The following is a 22,494-nucleotide window of genomic DNA, read 5'->3' as shown; positions in this document are numbered from 1 at the left end:
CAAAATTGCCTAGATTTGTCAACTCTACAACAGTTTAATGTATAGAATAAGGGGTAAAAAGTGTTCATTTACATAAAACATATAAGGTTTCCATATTCATATGCCTAGTGCTTTTTCTTCCCCAGTAAAAATCTGGGGAAAGGCATTCATTTGTAGAGTGAACAACGCAGGTCAGCAAAAAGGATATGCCTGCATATCTCCAATCTCTTTGCATAAGCAAATGGAATTGAGAAGTTTTATAAAAGGCCACAGTAGTCCCGATGACAGGACGGCCATGAAAAAGTTCGTATATAGTTATATTTGAAAACTAAGAAATTTTATTTTGCCTCTGATCTAGGCCCTATTGTAAGCACTACAAATATTAACTCATTAACCCTCATTCCAATCCTGTGAGGGTCCTGCAATTACCCTAATTCACAGATAAAGCAACTAAAAGCACAGAAAGCATTTTACAGTTAAGTTTTTGCCCTAATAAACTTCAGTGAATCCTATCTACCTCTCTCAAAGCATATTTAACTTTAATATATTTAAAGGATGTGTGACATTATCTTGCTTCCTTACACTAAGATCAATTCTCAAGGGACCCTATGGGCGGATGGCTCCAGTTTTATGTGCCCAACTTTTTATTCAGAATGTTTTGGGGGATAGGGGCTTTAGAGTCTGAAGATCATTGATGTATAGCAACCGCGCAGAAAGACTGATTTTTTTTTTTAAAGAAGAAAATGTAGGGATTCCTTCTCATGATGATTTTGTTCAGCTGTGTGGAATTCATGTTCTTAGGTCTGCATAGTAGGTTTAGCATGCCTCCATGCTAAGTTTCTGACCTCTCCCAACCTGGAATAAATAATACATCCATTTATATTCATTTTCAAAATGAGGCTCTAGAAGCGGCGAGGTTCAGTTGTAAGGGTTAACGTCTTCGGAGTCCTCCTGAAGCCAGGCAGTTCTCCGAGGGCAGCCACATATAAGTTCTGCCTCTGAAACCCTGGGCAGTGCCAAATTCATGCTCTAAAATCCTCCTGGCTTCTTCATGATGCTGGTGTGATCAATGGAACCTATAGTAAACATGAAAAATGTCAACCACTTTAGCCTGCCGTTTTTTTAATTCAAGGTTTTGAAACTCAAATGCAGGTTTGCAAAGGGGGGTTAAACGGGGAGAGAGGCGGGGTTGGGGTGGATTTGTCCCTGACTCGGCCCTCAGGCAAAGCAGAGCGGTGGTGAAGTTGTCTCCCTGTGACTGCAGCCAGGCTCCCGGGCTTAACAACCTGCTCTCAAGGTTAAGGGCCATGTCCAGGTGGCAGGCCAGCCATTTTTACTCACTAGCACATATGACCCTTCCCAATTATAGCCTCTTGTCTTTTTTTTTTTTTTTTAATAGCCTTAGCTAAGGAAAGGCAAGGCTAGTATTTCTTTTTTTTTTTTTTTCCTTTTTATTTATTTATTTACTTATTTTTGGCTGTGTTGGGTCTTCGTTTCTGTGCGAGGGCTTTCTCTAGTTGTGGCAAGCGGGGGCCACTCTTCATCGCGGTGCGCGGGCCTCTCACTATCGCAGCCTCTCTTGTTGCAGAGCATGGGCTCCAGACGCGCAGGCTCAGTAGTTGTGGCTCACGGGCCTAGATGGTCCGCGGCATGTGGGATCTTCCCAGACCAGGGCTCAAACCCGTGTCCCCTGCATTGGCAGGCGGATTCTCAACCACTGCGCCACCAGGGAAGCCCTAGCCTCTTGTCTTAAAAGCAGGTTCAGGCTTAAGGAATATACTTCTTGGGAGATAACTCTTGAGCGTGAAAAATCCCAGAGAGCCAAGAGGTACAATGCTGTTCCCCTTGAAACATTTCCAAGCTCAGCACCAGGGAAACGGCAGACAAATCAAACCAGACTTGGTGTAGAAGGCTGCGGGCAGTTCCAAGGACACCGCAAGAAATCACCTCAGATAATGTTGCACTTGTGTGTATCAAATGTGCATTTGAAACCCACTTTCATCTCTTCTGTACATTGCCCTTGATGATAAACAGCTGCAGACTTGGATTATCTACAAGGACAGACGTACATTTGAAGGTCTGATGATACCAGCACATCTTAATGTAATCAAATCAGAGTTTATAAATATGTCTAGGCAGAATGGAGGCGGAAGCCATGACTCTCACACCTCAGGGCTATAGAGGTCCCCCCTAGAGGGAGATCCATTTCTAGCTGTCACTTGAAGCAAAAGTGGGGGTGATTTCCTGGAAGCTGCAGCATCAGAGCAGTAAACGCTGCCGAGAAACGCCCACAAACCAGACTGCTTTCCCTCCTATTTGGGCACTGACTCCATTAAAACATTCTGTCTAGCTTGGTGGACCCCCTTAAATATTTTATTTCAATCACCCTGGAAACGTTAAAAAAATAAAAAATAAAGCCCAGCGAGAAAAAAAGCAAGGCTTAGTCGTGACTCGTAGGATCATCAACTCTCCCTGACTGCTGGGGCAGAAGTGCATGGCCCCTGACCCCTCCATCGCACACCTGCCACATTCCATGTGAACAAGTCAAAACCTCAAGCCTGCTTGATTAATCACCCAGCCCAAGAATCTACAGAACAAAGTTCACATTACCCAGAGAGCTGTCTGAAGGGCCCTCTGAGGTCAGGAAGCAAGACCAAACAAAATTAATGTGCCTGCCACATCCATCATCGTGTAATCTGCTTCCAGTTCTGTAATCCCTGGACGTCTGGACTGTGCATACCAAGAACATTCCTGTTCGACGTGGATCAAAACGATTCATGTACAAAGGGCTCCGAACCCTCCCCACCTCTAAGAAAATCATTAACCATTTCTACAAGTCAAACAGCCCTGGGACTGCAGTCATCTGCTCAAACCAAGTCTCTAGGGACCTGGAAGTTTTCATGGTTCTATCATAAATGTTTCTTCAGACATCATGAAAATGAAATTTGATTTGACCTAAGAATCAGGAATACATTGTGTTAACTTTCTGGTGACGTACTAATTCATTTAGATTATGTAAAGGATACAACAGCTCTCCCTGCACAAAAGTGGTTCACAATTAGTTCAAGGGAACTGATGTTCCCCAAAAATGAATTGGTTGGATTAGATGTACCTAAAATTATAAGATACATATTGTATTTTATGTTATCATGAGATTACTTTTCACTATGACCTCAGAACATGTAATGAATATTTCAAGAGAAGTATTCCTATACATTTCACTCAGGAGGAAAGGAGATTCAGAGACATTGTGTGAGAGATTTGAGGTCACACAGCTCTTGCTTGGGCTGGGCTGAGAGAAGCCCACATCACACTGTGTTTTCCTCTCATAATTGATATTAGTTTCAAGATTTTATGCTACAAACCTCCCAATTCTCTGAAATCCATTACATAAAGATTTCACCACAAGGTTATTTTATACTACCAGTCTCCTAATGCTCTCAAATACTTCACCACGAAGATTCACATCACAGATCATGTGAATATTATTACTGGATTTCTTCATTCCAAAGCACACACTCCTAGATTCCTGATGGAATAGGAAGTTGGACAGCCAGGATATTTTATGTTTTGGTCATTTACACTCCTGTTGTCTGAGGAGAAAATTTTAGGTGTAATTTCCATATAGAGAAGCCCATATGCTTCAGGAGTAAAAGGACGACAGAGAATGGGGGCAGTGTTCTCACCTTTTAGAAATTCAGGTATTAGACTCTGTTCTGGGGGCTACTAGTGTCCACTGACTGCAAGAGTAACACCAAAATACACAGTAATTTTAGGACCATTAGGAGTGATTCTCAAATAAACATAAAGGGACAATATCACTGAGGTGTGAAGGCCAGTAGAATCCGAAGTGGCAAGACTTTGATTCATCCAAAAATAACCAAATGAGTATTATGTGCCACAAAAACTTCCACATATATTATTTCATTTCACCTTTGCACCTGCCTTCTGGGGTTTTCTGTGCCCATTACTGACAGTGAAGCCGGGGATCAGTGAAGGGCCTTGTAGAAATCACAGACGCAGTCACGTGACAAGGCTGAGCTCTGAAGCCACATGCATCTTATTCCGACCGTCCCAAAACAGACCACTGATACTGGAATCTGAATCGGAACAATGTCAGCATTCCCCTCCCTCCTTAAAAGTTAATGTTTTAAGCTCTTGGTATCATTCTTGCCATGTGAAAGTGTGAAAGTATTTCAAAATAAAAAAGTGGATCTGCTATTACTCATCGCCTTTAGCAGTAAAACAGGAAATGGTTTTTACTAAGGGTCACGGAGGTCATGGGACAGGGAGGGGCTGAGGCATGGGAGGCAAAGGCCTGGTGCCACTGTGAGAGGTTTCAGGGGAAGGAGGGGAGGTGCTGTGTGGTAATGACCCAGACATCAATACGAACACTGGCCCCTTTAGTCAACACACCTTGATTCAGTATGAGCTCTGTGCTAGGTACTGACAACGTGAGCTCCCTAAGGTAAGGGGCCTGCCCTCCGGGACTCAGTCTGGAAGGGGCCACGGAACTTGGGAAAAAGCAATACAATACCACACGCTGACAGCCAGGCTGTGGGCTTCCACAGGGCGCTGTGTGAGCACCGGGGACTGGCCCCCTGCGAGGGGTAGGGGACACGTCCTAGAGGAAGTGACATTTCTTTTGGGGTCTCAAAGTATGAGAAGGAGTTTTCCCGGCAGAGACAAAGGGAAGGGCTCTCCAGGCAGAGCATATTTCCAAAGGTATGGAGATCGGAGAGATCACGGTGTGTCCTGGAAATGGAAGATGGTTGGTTCTCCGTGGCTGCAGCCCGGGCTGCACTGTGTCACTGGTGAGGGCAACGAAAAGATGATGCTGGAGAGGTGGGCGGGGAGCCCAATTCTGGGTCTGCCTTCTGTACACTGCGGGGAGCCAGAGGTTTTTAGGGAAGAGAGTGACAAGATCTATGTGATGATCACGTCGGGGGGGCTTTGTGGAAGATGGACTGGAGAGAGCCAGCCAGGTGGCAGGGAGGCCGGCCGCTATGAACTCTACTTGGAAGGACCCTCACAGCTCTGAGGTCCTCGGTGGCCCTCTGGTCTAGCTCTCTACTTTATAAGTGACAGACCAAGGTCTGGAAAGGTTAAGAGACTTGCAACAAAGCGACCCAGCTGGTGACTAAGGATGGGAGCAGGACGAGGTCCTGCCGGCAGCAGCCGGCCCCTTCCCCCTGCCTGGACGGCCAAAGAAAGTGAAAGGCTCTAACATCTGGGCCCCCCGGAGGGGCTTCAAGTTTATCTGCTTGAAAATAGCAACAGATACGTTGGAAAATAACAGCAGTAAAAGAGTGAAGAAACGTTTTTACCTTGGCTTTGGATTCCTGTCGTCTTATGGACCAGGTAAGTACCAAAAACAACACAGCTTCGCTACTGAAAACCAACACAACACAGTCAAGGGAATTGAGGGAAGTGCACAACTTCTTGCTAAATCAACCAAAGTCATCAAATCCTGACTGTTCCCACATGCTGGAATTCAGAGACGTGAGCGAAGTCCTTTTGGAGTAGGCTGGATCAGTTCTTTCCTAAGAGCAGACGGTCACTACCTTAGCCTTGTCGTCTAAAAAGAAAGCCAGTTGGCAAGAAGACATTTCCTCCGCAGAACTACTATTCACAGCTAGTGCCGAAAGATGCCCACTGCAAAGTAATCCTGGATGATCATCGTTGCAGAACTGAAAGCCTAAGCCTAACACCCTACCCCTGGAGTTTGAGGGCAGGGAATATACTCTGTTTTTCAGAAAGCTCAAATTTTCGAAGAAGCAAAAATTCTCAAGATCTGAAAAACCAAACAGCCCTCCTAGAGCCCTCTCATAATTTCACTCCCAAGAGGGAGATCTAACATGGAGAATTTATTTTCAGGGTAGACACGGATTTTCTGACACCTGCATTTCTCCCAAAGGGCCCCTGAGACTTCACATCGGAGCAGGAAGTCATGGTGTGTCATCAGACTCTGGGGGCTGCCACCCTGCTCACACGAGATTCAGACTCGTCTGAACCCTCTGGTTGAGTTAAAGTGAGTGGCAGGCCTGGGGAAAACGTACCAGCATTCTTTACCACCACATTTTGTATTGTACATACCAAGCCATTAAAGGAAACAGAGCATGCCATGTCTTTGATCGGTCACCGATGGGAGGAAACCAGCCACAATAATAAATGCACGGAGGTGGGGTGTGTCGTCACACACGGAGCCAGGATGTGTGATCCAGGAGGTGTGTATGGGGGTGTTAACGCCATATGTCGTTTTACTGCTGTGGGCCTGCTCCCAGGTCAATAGCAACATGTTCCTCCAAAACAGCTCCGACGCCAGCCCTGACGCCGCGGCGCTCTGCCAGACCTACGTGACTCTTACCAGGTACTGAAGTCGCTGGCGCTCGGTCTCAGGGGTGAATTCCGAAGACATGGGGATGATCTCTCCATTTCTGATGATTATGGCCCTGAAATGGTGAAAATGCATGTCAGCAGCCAATCTCATAAGTACCTCGATTCTGTCATAACTCCATAGCTTAGTTCAGAATACACCTGAAACTCTCAGAGGATCCTTTTTCCTCTGACTTGCACAGCAAAGCTCGGTGTTACCAACTCACCACATTGTAAGCATCTTTAAGAGCATGACATTCTCGTTAGCGCAAGTTTACTTGTTCTGCTAGTTTAATGCCCAGCACCAAGCATAATACTTGGCATGTAATAGATGGTCAGTGAATAAATGAATGAATCAATGAATGATGCCCAGAGGCTCACTCTCCAGTGGAACTGTGTGTGATCATTAAAACTTGTGATTTAATCTGTGCAGTCCAACATGGCAGCAACCAGCCCCATGTGGGTACTGAGCATTTGAATCACGGTGAGTGCAAGCTGAGAAACTGAATTTTTAGTTTTATTTAATTTTAATTCATTTAGCTTTAAGTTAAGCAGTCACAAGCGGGCTAGTGCAGTAGACAGTGCAGCTCCAGATCCTCGTTACTCAAAGTGTCTGTGAGTCAGCAGCTTGTTAGAAATGCAGACCCTCGGGTTCCACCGCAGACTTCCTGTATCGGAATCTGCATTGCCGTAAGATGCCCAGGGAATTCAGAGGCACGTTAAAATCTAAGAACCCCGGACCTAGGCTCCTGAGTTTCTACGGTAATATCCTGGGTCCAGGAAAACCACTCTTATCTCATCTTAAAGCTCAGGAAATTCACATACTCTCCAAAATGTGCCCAACAGCTACTGCCGACTCCGGGACTTTTGAGAGAACAGAGTTCCCCAAAGCAGACATCTAAAAGAGGAGTTGCCGGATTGATAACTGTGGAGCAACCTCCCCTAAGCCTGTTCTCGGTGGAGCCTCCTGTGCTCAGACCTTGTTCCGCAGTGGTCCCTGCAGCCGCTTGCCAGCTATCGATCAGCTGTGGCGGAAGGCTGCCATTTCTACGACAAATCCAAGTGGCTAGGGGAACTGCATTCTATTCGAACCACAAAGCTCCTGGTATCAGGGAGCCAGAGACCTGGGGACCCAGCACACTTCTCTGTGAAGAGTCACAAGCACGGGGAATACCATCAATGAGCTCAGCTGTGGGTGGATGCCTCACTCACATGGGGAGGCTGCATTTTTTTGTGCCAAGAAGCCCCGGGCACCCCTCCCTCCCACTGCAGAGGCAGGCAGTCCTGACTTGGCAACAATCCCTATAAATGGCTGCAGCTGCTCGACCCCCTCCCCTGCTAACCCCTCACCACCCATGCCCAGTTGCTGCTGTCATAGAAACTAGTGGAGCGGGGGCAGGCAAGGGAGGAGATGACAATAAAAATCTTGGGGGCATTAGAGAATTTATGGATCTAGGAGAAAAATGGTGGAAGCTCTAAGAAAACGGAAAAGTTTTGCGGGGGCTGACCCTGGGAAGAGGGTGGCTCTTGCTGTAATACTCGTATCACTTCTTTTATTATGCCGCCGAAAATAGGACAAATTAAAGATTCCTTCTTATAAATCCAGAGTCACTTGTAAAATGCAACCACCTCCCCCAACCCCAAGAAAGGTGATATCCACCATTCACAAATCAGTGTGAGTTAATTGAAACTGTCTTTGTCCTACTTATCAGCTGAGAAGAACTGTAATAAGAGTAGGGGTTTTGATAGAGGCTGGAGAAACTTGGAGAACTTGAAAGGAGGGGTCAGGAAGGTCAAGGTTAGGGCCTAATCTTCAAGTGGCAAGAAGGGCCCAGAGAATGTGGGGCACTAGAGCAAAAGGCATTATGCAGTAAATTCCCACAGCAATCTTCTGTTTCAAAATTTTGCTAAAAGCTAGTCTTAATTCTTTTCCCTCCCTTTTCCTACCTGGCCCCTGAATTCCAGCTTCCAGGCTCAGACTAAGAAAGGTGGGTATCCGGGAGGGAAGTAAAAGATCACGGTAAGAGGAGGAAGGAAGGGACGGTGGACGATGGGGGGTCAGGCAGCGTGGGCCTGTGGGGAGGAGTCAACCAGACCATGCAAGAGTCTCCTCCAGGACCTAAGTGTCAGGAGGTCGGGGGCCTGGTCTGTTTTGTTCACTCTCATATTCCAGATGCTTGGTATCTTGCCTGTCACCTAGCAGGAGCCCCATGAATATTAATTGAATATAAGAACAGATGAGGGAACTTAGGAGAAGCTTTGCCTTGAGTCTGAGGGGGGAAGAGAGCAGAACTAGGAGGGAGCGGATGTGCGCTTACACAAGGAGAGTTGGGTGGACGTCACAGAGCCGAGGGGGCCTTCGCCTGGAATCGCACCTGCTCCCTCAGCCATCTCTTCCTCTTCTCCTCCTGACCAGGTGAGTACATCCATCACTTCCAACCCCGGAGTCTTCCCTACGTCAGTTATTCCCTCTGCATTCCCTACCTCTCTCTCTACTGGCTTTCCTGCCACACTCAAAACACATTGTGTTTAAAATCAAACAAAACAGAAACCGAAACGAAAACCGAACAAACAATACTCTCCTCATCTGAAACCCACTTTCAGGGTCCTTTCCCCTTTCTTTCCTCCTAAACCAAGGTTTACACACGCATTACACATTAACGTACACATTAATCTGCATTCAGGGGCTCTACTTCCTCACCTCCCACCGATCCCTCAAATACAGGTAAATTCGTTTCTTGCCCCTCTCTCTACCTGACTGTTCTCACCAGTCCCCAAACGGCCTCTTTGCTGCTACACCCCCTGTCCATGGCCTCATTCCCAGCTTCCTAGGCAGCATGTGTCGGTCCCTTCTGACCCCAGCTTCTGGGACACTGCTCCTCCTGGTCTCCCTCCGACCTCCCAGGACACTCCTCTCAGACTCCCCTGGGGTTGCGGGCTGCCATTCCATCTCTCTACCCCCTCCCTGGGCGCTCGCTTCCCAACCCTGTAACCCCCAAGGTTTGGCTTAGAGGCCTCTCCTACGTGCTCTGTTAGCCTGGTGCCCCTAATACGGAACACATCCTGTTCTGTCACTCATTGCTTAACTGTCCGCCTTCCGGGCTGGCCTGTAAGCTCCTAAGGCAAGAACCACGTCCGTCCTGCTCACGCCGAGGCCCCACTACTGTGCACAGACCCAGGCAGTTACAAGCAGTACTGGCTACAGAATTTCTAGGGTCCGGGCCAAATAAAAATGCAGGTCCTCTCGTTCAAAAATTAATGAGAATTTCAAGACTGTGACGGCAGAACATTAAGGCAAATGTGGCGGCCCGCACAGGTCACAACCCCATGAAGCAGGCCCTGACTGTGCACCCTTAACATTTACTGGACGGATCGATGGCTTCAACTACGACATATGCCGATGATTCCAAACATCCTTTCCGGCCCACACGTCTCTGCTGTGCTCCAGCCTGGAACAGCCAAATGCCAACAAATATTCACTTGGATACTCACTGGCATCTCAGACTCGACGTGTTTCAGACTTAATGATCCTGCCCCGCCACACCCCAAAATCTGTCCTTCCAGCAGCCCCTGTCTCAGGGGACAGCATCCCTTTCCACCGGGGGGCGGGGGGGTATTCCAGAAGCCATCTCACTTTTCTCCCTCTACACATGCAAACGGGCAGCAATCCTGCAGAGTTTATCCCCTCAGTAGCATGAGAATCTGTCCCTTTCCTTGGTTTCTTCTGTCAGTGCCTGGGTTCAGGCCGCATCAGAGCTTGTCTGCCTGACTCAGGAGCTCTGTTCCCCAGGGTCACCAAGATGATTTAAAAGCATTACTCGCATCACGTCAGATCCCCTACTGCAAGCCCCTAGGTGCCTTCCCGGCATTTCCACTTTCCTTCATTATCTGGGTTTTGCCTATGTTTCTGGTTTCAGTCTCACACTTGCTATTCCTTGCACTCTGACTCTCCCTTCTTCTGGCCAACTGATTCCTCTCTGAGAGTCAGCCCAGGAGAATGCCCTCCTGGTCTACCTTCGATGCCCCTTCTCCGTGACCCCGTGGGGTCGCGTGCCTGGTGCACCACAGCCCTTACCAGTCTCACCGAGACGGCTGGCCTCTGTGGCTGTCTCTAACTACCTGAGGATGTCTTCTGGGCAGAGCCTGAGTGCTGGTTTCTGAATCTCCAGCACTCAGTGTGTGACAGACACGCAATAACTATCTGCTGAGGGATAAGCGGCTAAATGGATGAAGAGTGAGCTGGACTTGGGTGGATGAACAGACGTGTCCAGAAGCGAAGGCCCGAAATAAGACTTCTCTTAATAACATGATCTGTAACTGTCTAACTGTCTACAGCCTGAGCCCTCAAAAATCCACATGCCTTTTCATTGGTCTTACAAAAAAGACAATGGACCCAAAAGGATGTTGTTCTGGCTGAATCACCACTGAAAAGTGACTCAAAAGATAAGGGGGGGCTTCCCTGGTGGCGCAGTGGTTGAGAATCTGCCTGCCAATGCAGGGGACACGGGTTCGAGCCCTGGTCTGGGAAGATCCCACATGCCGCGGAGCGACTAAGCCCGTGAGCCGCAATTGCTGAGCCTGCGCGTCTGGAGCCTGTGCTCCGCAACGGGAGAGGCCACGATAGTGAGAGGCCCGCGCACCGCGATGAAGAGTGGCCCCCACTTGCCCGCAACTAGAGAAAGCCCTCACACAGAAACGAAGACCCAACACAGCCATAAATAAATAAATAAATAAATGAATAAATAAATAAAAACAGCAAAAGAAACTTAAAAAAAAAAAAAAAAAAAAAAAAGATAAGGGAACACTAGGCAGGGCCCCTGTCCTTCGTGGGCAGGGGAGGGAGAATGCAGCCACCGCTATGTTTACTCTGTTTTTGCATTTCAAATTCATACACAACGAGGTACCGGCATTCAACTCCAATGTTCACTGCTGGGGTAACCCTACCTAATTACTTTCATAAATAGATCATTATATCTAAGTCCACTTATGTACAGAACATTCTTCACTTCTGTTTGAACTACCGAGTTTTGCCTTTATGAGACACCCATGGATTAAAGAATGACAGCAAGTCTGGCAGCCAAACTTTCCAGTCCCTGCATCATGATGCCTCTTCCTATGTGATTCCCAGCTTCCTTTTGATCTTTCTCTCTTTCATCCCTCTGATCTAGGGATCAATTTGTCAGAGAGCTGGTCTCCAATCTGGAGTAGGGCAGTGAGAGGAAGGGGTTTCAAAGGGAACAGAGTGCATGTGAAGGCTGACAAATCCTGTACTAAACAACCAATAAAGTAGAGAAATGCCTTTAAAGCTACATTCTCTCATCATAGGATCCTTATAGACTTCATATCTTCTACTTCATTATTTTATGAAATGTTTTTACTCAACAGGGGAAAAAAAGCTATAGAGCAGCGAGTGTCAAGGAGGGTTAGGCACATGCCCTGACCTTTCTTCTGGGGCCTCAGGTCCAGACCTGTGGATATGACTGTGGTCAGTATGACATTTCATTCACCTACTCAGTGTTTGGCCAGAGACTAGGTAAGGGAGTCACCAGGGGTTGGGTGATTTCACCAACTAGCAACCACTTCCCACCTGGCATCCCATACCATACAGAGGCGGTGGTTCCTGAGCATATTCTGCAAAGTTAAGGCTAGCCTTTCATTTACAGAGACTAACGGAAATATACACGCTTTAACTTCTTACCCAGTCTAAGAGACGGAGCAGTATTCGTAACACGGCGAATGATAAGGTTTGATGTGTTTTTGTGAGTCAACTGCAAGGATGGGAAAAGAGGAGGTAAAGCAAAGACATTGATAGTTTTTAAACCCCGCCCCCCATATGAGGCACATGACAGGATAAGGGCAGTTTATTCCTAACTGATGAGAAATTTGAGTTCAGAGAACAGGTGCTAGAAAATTCTGCTACTTATATCCTTGAATGTCACAATTTGGAGTCAAAAAGATTTACTTTTTGTTCCCCAAGCTGGTCAAAACGTAAACTGGTCAAGAGAAAAATAAAGGGCCAAATAGGATGCTCATTTCAGATATTCTCTCAATTTTACAGTTTCTCTTAAGGAGATCACACTAACTCCTGTTAAATCCCGTCTCAGAGCAGGAGTGATACTTTCCAAAGGCATCTGACAAACAAGCAAAAGAAAAAAAAACAATAAAAGATGTGATTAGGCAACTGACCAGAAGGGAAAATGCAAATGTTCAATAAAACATATGAAAAGAAGCTCTACCTCACTGGTCCAGGAAGAGGTAAATTAAAGTAAAAGTAATGTAATTTTTGCTCATCAGATTGGCAAACATCTATTGAAAACATTAACAATATATAATAGTTCTCACAGGGTGAGGGGAAAAAGTCATTCTCGTAATTAAAGGGAACATAGATTGTTATACTTTTTAAATCTCTTAAAATTGTAACTCCATAAAAAAATGGTTCAGCCACCCTACTGTGGGGAATATATCCTAAAGAAATAAAAGGTTCAGTACAAGTCAACAATTCATATTTAACATTACTTGTTGTGGCAAAGACTGGAAACAGTATGAATGTTTATCAAAAGGGGGAATTGTTGAATGGATTGGTGTGTAATCTATAATATGTTACACAGTCACTTAAAAAGTTAAGTCTGTTTTGTGACCTGCAGGTATCCATGATGTATTAAGAAAAGCACGTTGCAGAGTAATATGTGGAATGATCCCAATTTTATAAAAACAAAAACTATATATAGATACCCCATATACACGAAGTATCTGATTCCAGGCCAAAATCCTATGTGTGCTCCTTCAGGCTCTGCAAAGGCTCTACCGGGCAGGCCTGCGGGGAAGCTGCCCTCCCCACCCCTGGTGCCCAGCCAGGGCTCTGCAGTCTCTGAGGGGAGCTGCAGGCCAGGGCTCCCTCTCCCCACCCTCACCATGGGTCACATTTACATACTTTTCTGCCTACCCAGCCTAGGCACCTCCACCAGGAGTCTTGGCTAAGATACTTTTCCCCACTCTGACTCAGTACTTTTCCACTCCTACTCCTTCCCCTTCTCCACCACCTACCTGCCATCCCACCCCCATCCCCTGGTCCAAAGGCACAGCCTTTTGTTCAGAGCTCCTCAACACCTAGAAGATTCCTCCCGCCCTGCTGCATGTCATCACCTGACCCTGGCCCGGTGCCCTTGTGTGGGGAAAACGGAACACTTTGCTTTCTCTTTGCCTCTTGCCTGCACTATCAGAGAGTGAATAAGGCTGTCACTGTACTAACTGGCCACCTGGACCCCTGGCTGTCTGATAATATAAATTATGTTTGAATGAGTAGGGAGAAAGGCATGGAAGTGGGAGAGAAAGTTAATTTTCCTTTACATATCTTTGTATGATTTGACTTACAGGAATCATGAAACATTCCTTTTGTAAATTCTGAAGAGGAATTTATTTGCCCAGATTTGGCCGCATATTCACAAAAGGCCCGGAATCCTACTAAATGCTAATTCATCTTTGCAGCACTACCAGTCTTCATGAACCCTGTGGGACCCAAGCATTAAGTGACCACAGAATTCTTCCTGGGGCCCAAACGTCTCTCAGAGCTCAGGTGTGACTGCAAAACTCTCCTGTAGCTGCATCAGAAGCCACTAACTGAGAAGCCAGTGGCAGAATTTTGTTATAAAAATGAGAACTGGTTAAGACCAAAAATGTCTGTACCTTCTTCTATCACTTGTGTTCTAAGAGGAGACCCACAGAAGTAGGTTCAGAACTGCCAACCACGCTCACAAATGAAAACGGCAGAAAGACGTTCTGAATGAAGAATGAATGGGGTGACTCGAGGATTCATCAGCCCCTCCCCTGGATGGCTAGATTCCATTTATTTTAGGCGTACAGAAGGGTCTGTGCATATGTAATCCTCCACTTCCTGCCACAGCCTGGGCATTCTGAACTACTCTGACACACACGTTTCTCTGAGGACCTAAGAACTTGAAACTATGCCTCTTAGGCACTGACAGTATGCATCTGTGTAATACTTTTTTTCATTGGCCACAGGGAAATTTTCAGTGTGTTAAATCAGTGACACTTTGACAAAGCGTAAACAAAACAAAACATCCCCCGCTGCCCCCACCTCAATGACTGCATCCACTGCTTGTGGGCTGCCTACCACCACACGACTTGCAGAGTTCAAGGCCGAGGCAGCCATCCAGGGGTTTGGATGTGGCTGTGGGATGGGAGAGGCACTTCCCCTTAGAGATCACTGCTGGGAGTAAGCGGAGCAGGAGGGAGCAAACAGCCAGCTACACTTTCTACTGCTTAGAAGACATCGCCCTCTTTCCAGGGCAAGCAGAACTCAACATATACTGGTGAGTGTTGTGGGCAATGTGCTGTAGCTTATGTTCACAGCTATGCTCTGGAACGGTCTCGCTGTATACAACACCCTCTTGGAGTGTTTCAGAAAGCTCCCCCTAGCCCCAGGACGCTACTAGCTTTGAATAGTAAGTAGAGGCTCATTCACACACCCTCCTTTCCAGCCTTCAGTGAAACGAGACCACGTTGCCTCGGTGCGCTGCACAGCTCTTACGTCATCGGCTGTGACTATCAAGAAAGCTTCAGATTCAAGCAAAGGAGCAACACACTGAAGTTTTTAAGAGGAAGAGGAAGTCTGGAGAATGCTGGAGGACAAATGCAGGAGAACTCCAGCCAGCACTTCCTTTCTGTGAGCCTCAGGAAGCTTAGAAGCCCGTGCTCTGCCCAGGGCACTGCAGAGCAGACCACCTGTCAGCCCTCCTGCCTCCTCAAGGTAAAAACTTCGGCCTTAAGACCAAACAAAATACTAAAATTCACAAGTGATTTTGCAGATAGGTACTATGTAAACTTGGTATAAGGACAATTAAAGAGCATATAGGCTTTCAGCCTCAATAGAAGGTCCAAGAGGCACAAAGAATGGGGAAAAATTAATATATATATATATATCCCTTATATACATAGATTTAAAGTTATAGATGTAGATTATATACAATATAGATATACTTATGTATAAAAATCTCCACATATAAATCTCCATTTATAAACATTATATATATTCATATATATATGAAAATCTCCAAGCTTAAAGGTAGAATCTCTCTGCAGAGCTGGAATGGAAAAGAACTTCAAAATCGCCAGGCTGCTGGACTTGAGAGGCACTTAACAGTGTCCAGCAGGCCAGTCTCCACGGAGGGAAAGGTTAAGTAAGATGAAAGTCAGGGCTCAAGCTCACTCCTGAAGGCAGCATCCAAACCAAGTTGCGTCACTTTGCCACACCCCTTGGTTTCTTCTCTCTGCAGCACAGGAACTGCTGGCCGGCAAAGCAAAGTGCTCTGGGGCTAGTGTTTGCAAGAGCCCAGGTAGCACAGAACTTCATTCCCATCTCGAGCAGTCAAGCGGCCAGCCAGTCCTGCAGCACGGAAACCGCCCACATGTGTAGTAAAGGGTGCGTGAGTGTACGACATACAGGAGGAATCTTTCTGGGTTGTGGTAAGTTCTGCCAGTTCACACGGGAGGTTGTAATGGGAAAGACAAAGCACTACTGTGGGGCAACGGCCGATGTCAGGCCCTCTCCCTGCTCAGAAAGTCCACAGCCCTGAGGGGTACCCGTCCATGTGCCCCATCGCTGGTAGTGAGGCGGTGTGGTGGCACTGGCTTGGGAACCAGAACTTGTAGGTGCCAGCCACACCTTAGGTTAATCGCTAGCTCTGGGTCTTGGTGTCCTTGCCAATAAAAAGAAGGGGTAAGGACAAGGCACCTCTCAGGTCTAAATTTCAGTGATTCTGAAAATAAGCCGAATATCTGCAGAGTGGAGAAATACGGACAAATTACTACAGCTACTACTTTCCCTCTCAGGAGGAGGTAATCCCCCAAATTTAGATTCTCATAAATATAAACCAACACAGAAGTGCCAGGATGCGAGAAGTCACCCTTAGTGCTTCTTTTAAACCATAAAGGACAAGGAGCCCATTATCGAGCAAGCCCCCCAATGTACTTTCACTGTTGTCACCAGTCCCCTTGGAACGCAAAGCTGCAAACAAAAGGCATCTCTGACCTGATTCCATTACACGCTTTTTCAGCTGAAAGTGATTCGAAACGCAACATTAAACTGCACATTTTCCAGAATGGAGGAGAAAACCTGGTACAAGGTGACAAAGAGCAACCATTCGGAAAATCCGTTTTGACAGCGCGTATCAATTCCGAAGTACAGGGAGGAGGCATCCATTTTGTCAAAAAGCAACAGACCTTGTGAATCCTCTTCAGATGCAGCAGAAGCATCTGTCTCCTTCAGAAGTACTAGAAATGTGTCGATGGAAAAGAAAGCAGGGCAGCTGATGGAGTAAGCTGGGGTTACCACCATCAGACGACATCCAGGCTGTTGATGCTAATTAGAGGGGTCAAAAAATAGCTGAAGGGAAAAAAATAATCCCAGGAGCCTGGAATTGGCTTTGGTGTGTTTTTAGTCATTCCATTTCCAGAATGGATACTAAAGAAAAAAGTTGCAAATACGATGATTCATTTAACAGAACCTCAAATACGCAAGTGTATCAGCAAAAATATTCACCAAAAAGTGGTCAGGAAAAAAAAATTCAGATCTTTCAGTAGCAGCAAAAACAAATGACCGCTCGCAGAGCAATAACTGAGTCAGATGTTCCTGTTTTCCTCGCAAGCAGCCCAGTCTGTATTCACACCACCCAGAATAATTTCTCAATGTCATAATTCAGCCACTTTCTACAAACATCTTGCTATACCAGCAACATTCGTGACACCAAGTGCACCGGCACAATATTTTCCACACCAGGTAGAAGCCTTACAGTCATGAAAGAAAACTTTTTGAGGTGCTTATTTCTAAAAATAATGATAAGAGATCCATGTGTATATTAACGGTGGGGTTGTTTATTCTTTTTCTAAAAAATATATTCCACATTCCATAAAATTCACCCTTGTAAAGTATACAATTCAGTTGTTTTTAGTATATTCACAAGGGTGTGCAGCCATCACCACTATCTAATTCCAAAACACTTTCAGCACCTCAAAAAGAACTGCTCCACATACTCATTAGCAGTCACTCCCCATTCCCCCCCGCCTCCCCCCTAACCCATGTCAACCACTAATCTGTTTTCTGTCTCTATAGATTTGCCTGTTTTGGATATCTCACATAAATGAGATCCTGTAATATATGGCCTTTTGTGCCTGGTTTCTTCCTCTTAAAATAACGTTTTCAAGGTTCATCGTGTTATAGCAGGTGTCAGTACCTCATTCCTTTTTATGGCTGAATGAATATTCCGCTGTAAGGATACACCACATTTTGTTTATCCATTCATTAGTGGATGGACATTTAGGTTGTCTCCACTCTTTGGCTATTGTGAATAACATCATTGTAAACATTCCTCTACAAGTTTTTATGGGAATATATATTCCCAGTTCTCTTGGCTATCTACCTAGGAGTGGAATTGCTGGGTCGCATGGTAACTCCATGTTTAACATTTTGAGGAACTGCCAATCAGTTTTTGAAAGTGGCCGCACCATTTTGCATTCCCAATTGGTGAATTTTAAAACTTTCTTTTAAAGGACCGCAGAGTTCAAACTAAATTTACTTCTGAACCACGGTGGTTTCTTACTTTGCATAATTTCAAAAGCACTTAGTTGACAAAGTTTTGCCTGTGTGCTTCGATCTCAGTGCACATATTGAACACTTAGTGGTTCAATTTCCATTTGTGTCACAGGGTGTATATTCTGTTCTTCTCAAGTGCAGGATCAATACCTATAATCTACAGCACTCCATGGTCCCCCAGCACAAATGTACACAAACACTTCTCAAGCCCCAAAACGAGCACATTTTTCTCCTCCTATCAAGTAGCCAGACTGGGTGAGGCCTCCCCTCCTCCCTCCCTCCCCTCCCCCTCCCCCACCCCCTTCCCTCCCCCTCCCTCTCCCTCTCCTCCTCCCTCCCTCCCTCCCCTCCTCCTTCCCTTTCTTTTAAATAACTGATGATGACAATAGCTCACTGTTTGTGTGCCAAGGCAGGTAGAACATGCAGAGTCCGGGAAGCAACCTCTTTACCAATGCTCCATATTAGTTACAATTGGACACAGGTGTGTCCAGTTCCAACCACTCTATTTTAAAAGGGCAATGCCATGGAGCAACTGAACTGAGTTCCAAGGAAAGAAATAAAAACAATGTAAGGGATGGAAAATAGATGCTTTGAAGGAGGTTAATGCAATTATGGTATTTTAGCCTGAAGGAAAAAACGAGCAGTGATTTGATCACAATCTCCTTCACGCAATTTGAAATCATTTTATTGAAGGAATGGTGAGTGACCAGTTTCTTCATGCTCAGAGCAACACAAACAAGAGGAAATTCTATTTAATCAAATCAGTAAGATTCTATGGTTGGAAACAAGAAAAGAATTTCCTGATCTTCACATTATACATTGACCGAAGCCAATTCCAAGGGGTCTCCGTCCCTGAAATTCTTCAAAAGGACATGAGGGAGCTTTGTCTATATTTGCCTGCCAAGAATCTTGAAGCATCCTTTATTGTTGTTTCTTTATGATGCTATAAATCAGGAACTACATCTGTGGTGTGAGGGCAAAGCCGGAACCATAAACATTCACTTTAGACTGCGTACTGTATAATGTACTTAGAAAGTCTTACAACCTATACCATGGAAGTAAACAGGTCATCCTCGGTGCCACATGCCCCTGCCCAAAATAAGCTACGACATGACTTCACCTGGCAGGGCAGTTGGCTTATCTGTGGCCCAGTGGTTAGATAACAGTTTGGATGCCTCGCCTGCAGGGCTTCCTGGCTCTACCAGCTGATGGTTACCCCATGTCAGTTCTTCACATAGAAAGGCTTGGGAAGCCCATCTCTTATCCACTGAACATAACCATCATTTGGGTTTGGGGAGCCAGTTGAGGTATAGTGGAAAGTGACCAAGGGCTCAGAGCTCAAAGTCTAGCTCAAGCTATGAACTAGCCATGCTAGGAGCCCCTCTGACACTCAATTTTCCCCATTTGAAAAAGGGAAAATACCTCTTTCTTCAGATTAAATGAGTTTATGTGCAAAAGGACTTTAAGCACGACTTATTAAGCATAGTTGATTGAATCACTAAGGGAAACATACATATCTACAAGTCAAAGTAGAACAGTCATTACCTGGAACTTTGTTATTTTGTATAATAACTGTCCACAATTGTGATCCTAAAGAACGGTATGAAGGAGGAAAAAAAAAAAAAAAACCAAACAGTGTATCTAGTGACCTCACTTAGGCTTTAATGATGAAATGGCATGCTGATTTCCCATTGTCATTTCTAGTCACGTGTTCAGGTACCCCCAGAACTCCACGGAAAAGAAGGGAGATTGACAGGGTAGTAATGGGGCATTCCTGCTTCTCTTGATCACTAGCTTTAAAACCCCACGCTGTCCATTAATATTAATGCCATAATCTCCTTCAGATTTTTCCAAGCATATCTGTAATTTAAGATTTCATTTTGACAAACAGATATACTAAAGGTTCCCATGCCAAATCCCCTTTCCCTGCAAAAATTCCACTGAGCCCATAATTTACCTGAGGCTATTACAATTGTCCAAATGAAAAGTGAGAGTCTGGACTATGTCTGTGGAAACAGAAAAGTCTCAGAGGTATAATATATTAAATTTTTTAAATTATGTATTTATTAAACGTATATAATCTACAAATATATTCTCCCAAGTAAAGGAGACGAAAAGGTCTTAGAATCTGTTGAAATGCCCAGGTTGGACAATGGAGGGTGATGACGCTACAACGACAGGGGAGACGGGAAGAGAGGCCCATCTGGAGGAGAAGACACTGCATTTTGATTTGGACATGTTGAGTTCAGCACACATGCCTGATGCCCAGGGAGAAGGGCTAATGAGTACACAGCTGGAAATGTGGGTATGGTGCTCAGGAATGAAGTCAGTGCTAGAAAAAGAGAGTTGGGAACAGTTATGTTTATATGGTAGTTAAAACTATGGAACTGAAACAAGTATTCCAGGGAATGGATATAGAACGTGGGGATAAATATTAAGCGAGAACATAGAAAATGGGTCCATTTCCTCATTCACGTGTTGAACTCACTTCACAGAGTAAATCGATGAACTGAAGTTGCCCCCTATAATGTTTTCCATGGAACACTCTTCTGAGTGATAATAGGAAACCACCAAAAAAAATGCATGCTCAGAAGAGTTTGGGAAACACTTTTCTTTGTCACAGGACTTTTCGGAGCCTTTAGTATAGTAAAACGTGTCATTGTTCTCTAAGACTAGGTAACTGTGCAATAATTCCCAAATCTGACTAGGGGAGGAACATTTCTCAACCGCTCTTCACTTTTCTACCAAGTGTAGGTCAAATTCAGGGATGGATGCCCTTGGCTGAGCTACAGCCTAGGGACACAGTGGGTTTCACTCTTGGGAGCTGTACCATCTACTCCCAAAAACCTTGTCAGGTGAAAAATCAGGGCTGCTCTCTCTCTGATTCCATTTTCTTTTTTGAGAGGCACTGCATTCACAAAGCTTCAGAGGTAACCGGGGCTGAGATCAGGGAGGGGGGCTGCCTGGAAGAAAACCAAGCTCTCTCCCCCTCTCTCCCGGCCCCTTGGTTTTCTCCATTCTAACTCCTCTCTTCAATAATTTGCCAGGTATGAGAGCTCAAGGTGTGCTCCTGCTACCCTGACTTCAACTAGTTCTCATTAGAAGTTTGGGGGCTTTCTTGTTCTGGTTCACATTTTATTTTTGTATTTGCTGCTTCTCTGGAATGACTCTCCCTCATCACCGGGACTGGGGGAAAGAGGCAGACAGACTGTTCTGGGTCCTGATTCCAGCTTAAACAAAAGAAGACCCCAATATCTTCCAGTCTGGCTCATGAAGGGACTGCACGGGGATTTAAGGCCAAAATGTTATTACTTACAAAATGTGTTCCTCTGCCTTATCCTCTGTCCATAGAGTTCCCTGTTCAACTTTTGGGGATTGGCAGGTCCAGAATAGGACCTGTGAATTAGAGTTTTCAGGGCTCAGCTTTGCAGCTTCTAATTCCTCCCCTAGGACCATCCAGAAATCGAATTGAGCTTTAATTCATCTCTGCAGAATGTCATTGCTCCTCTATAGCTTACCTAGTAGGTCTTATTTCACACATAGGAATCTCTCTGACATGAAAAGTAAAGAAATGTATTTTGGACCTTATATTTTTCCCATTTTGCAAACACTCAGACCATTCATTAGTATGGTGTTAATTTAAGACCCTATTACTTCTGATGGGAAGTTGGCCAAGAACGGACAGTAACACCCACCAATCAAAACAGTTCACAAACTTAAAACCCAGAATAGACTTATACCTGTGGAACATGGTGAAGACAACAGAAGTGACCTTCCTTAGTTATATTTGAAAAATTGAGGTGATTGAGGAAGAGACTAATTGGCTGCTGGAAACTACAGGTGTAAAGTTGATGGATGACAAAGGAGGAGAAGTACTATAATTTATTTCTACTTTACTTGTCAGGTGGAAGGAGAAAATAACCACGAGTTTAAAAAAACTAAGGCCCAAGATAGATGAAAATATTACAGAAGAGAATTCTGCTGCCATAAATGGGATCAAGTCTTCTGGCTTCAACAGATTACATCCCAGGGCCCTAAAAGTACTTGAAGATGAGGCTTTCACAGTTCTGTCAGGAATCTGGGAGGAACAGCAGTGAAGGAAAGATGTGACCAGAGATTAGAGACAGGCAACTCAGGTTCCCTTTTCAACAAAGGAAACAATGGATTCTGTAAACTAACAAGGAGGGACCTGATATCAATCTGGAGGTAGATTCTAGAGTAGGTCATTAAAGGCAAGGCTCGTGAGGGCTAATAAAGGAAAGCAGTGGTCACTGGTGGTCTGCCTGAGTCCACTAAGACGAAAGCCTGTCCCTTCCTAAGCCCTCTTCCTCCATCTCTTTTTTTTTCCAGGTAAAAGACATGCCACAGGCAGAGTATCTATATATTTGGACTTTAGAAACCAACAAAATTGTTTATGATCTTTTGGTTGACCACGAAGGATAGGAACAGTTTAAGTAAAAAGAGGTAAGTTAAAAGTGGTTGAAATAGCTGCAAAATTAAAGAATTTCAGTTCTAACAGACGGTCACCATGA

At 45.3% G+C, this 22,494-nt stretch overlaps 1 protein-coding gene and 1 long non-coding RNA gene across 4 annotated transcripts in view; one reads left to right on the top strand and one right to left on the bottom strand.

The window, feature by feature from the left end:
* PPM1H (protein phosphatase, Mg2+/Mn2+ dependent 1H) overlaps nucleotides 1-22,494 on the bottom strand; it is a 270,652-nt gene that overhangs the window by 80,641 nt on the left and 167,517 nt on the right. For all 3 annotated transcript variants that reach the window (XM_082422821.1, XM_082422820.1, XM_082422819.1), the window contains exon 5: nucleotides 6,347-6,431. In XM_082422821.1, coding sequence (XP_082278947.1) covers nucleotides 6,347-6,431 — 85 coding nt within the window. The remainder of the gene's footprint in view (nucleotides 1-6,346; nucleotides 6,432-22,494) is intronic.
* On the top strand, nucleotides 10,299-12,520 carry LOC309642053. The gene is made up of 2 exons (XR_014252941.1): nucleotides 10,299-10,816; nucleotides 11,167-12,520. It is a non-coding gene; the product is annotated as an uncharacterized lncRNA (long non-coding RNA).

This window comes from Balaenoptera physalus, assembly GCF_965194825.1.
Source record: "Balaenoptera physalus genome assembly, chromosome: 13".
Lineage (NCBI taxonomy): Eukaryota > Metazoa > Chordata > Mammalia > Artiodactyla > Balaenopteridae > Balaenoptera > Balaenoptera physalus.
This window is presented reverse-complemented; position numbering and strand designations above follow the sequence as displayed.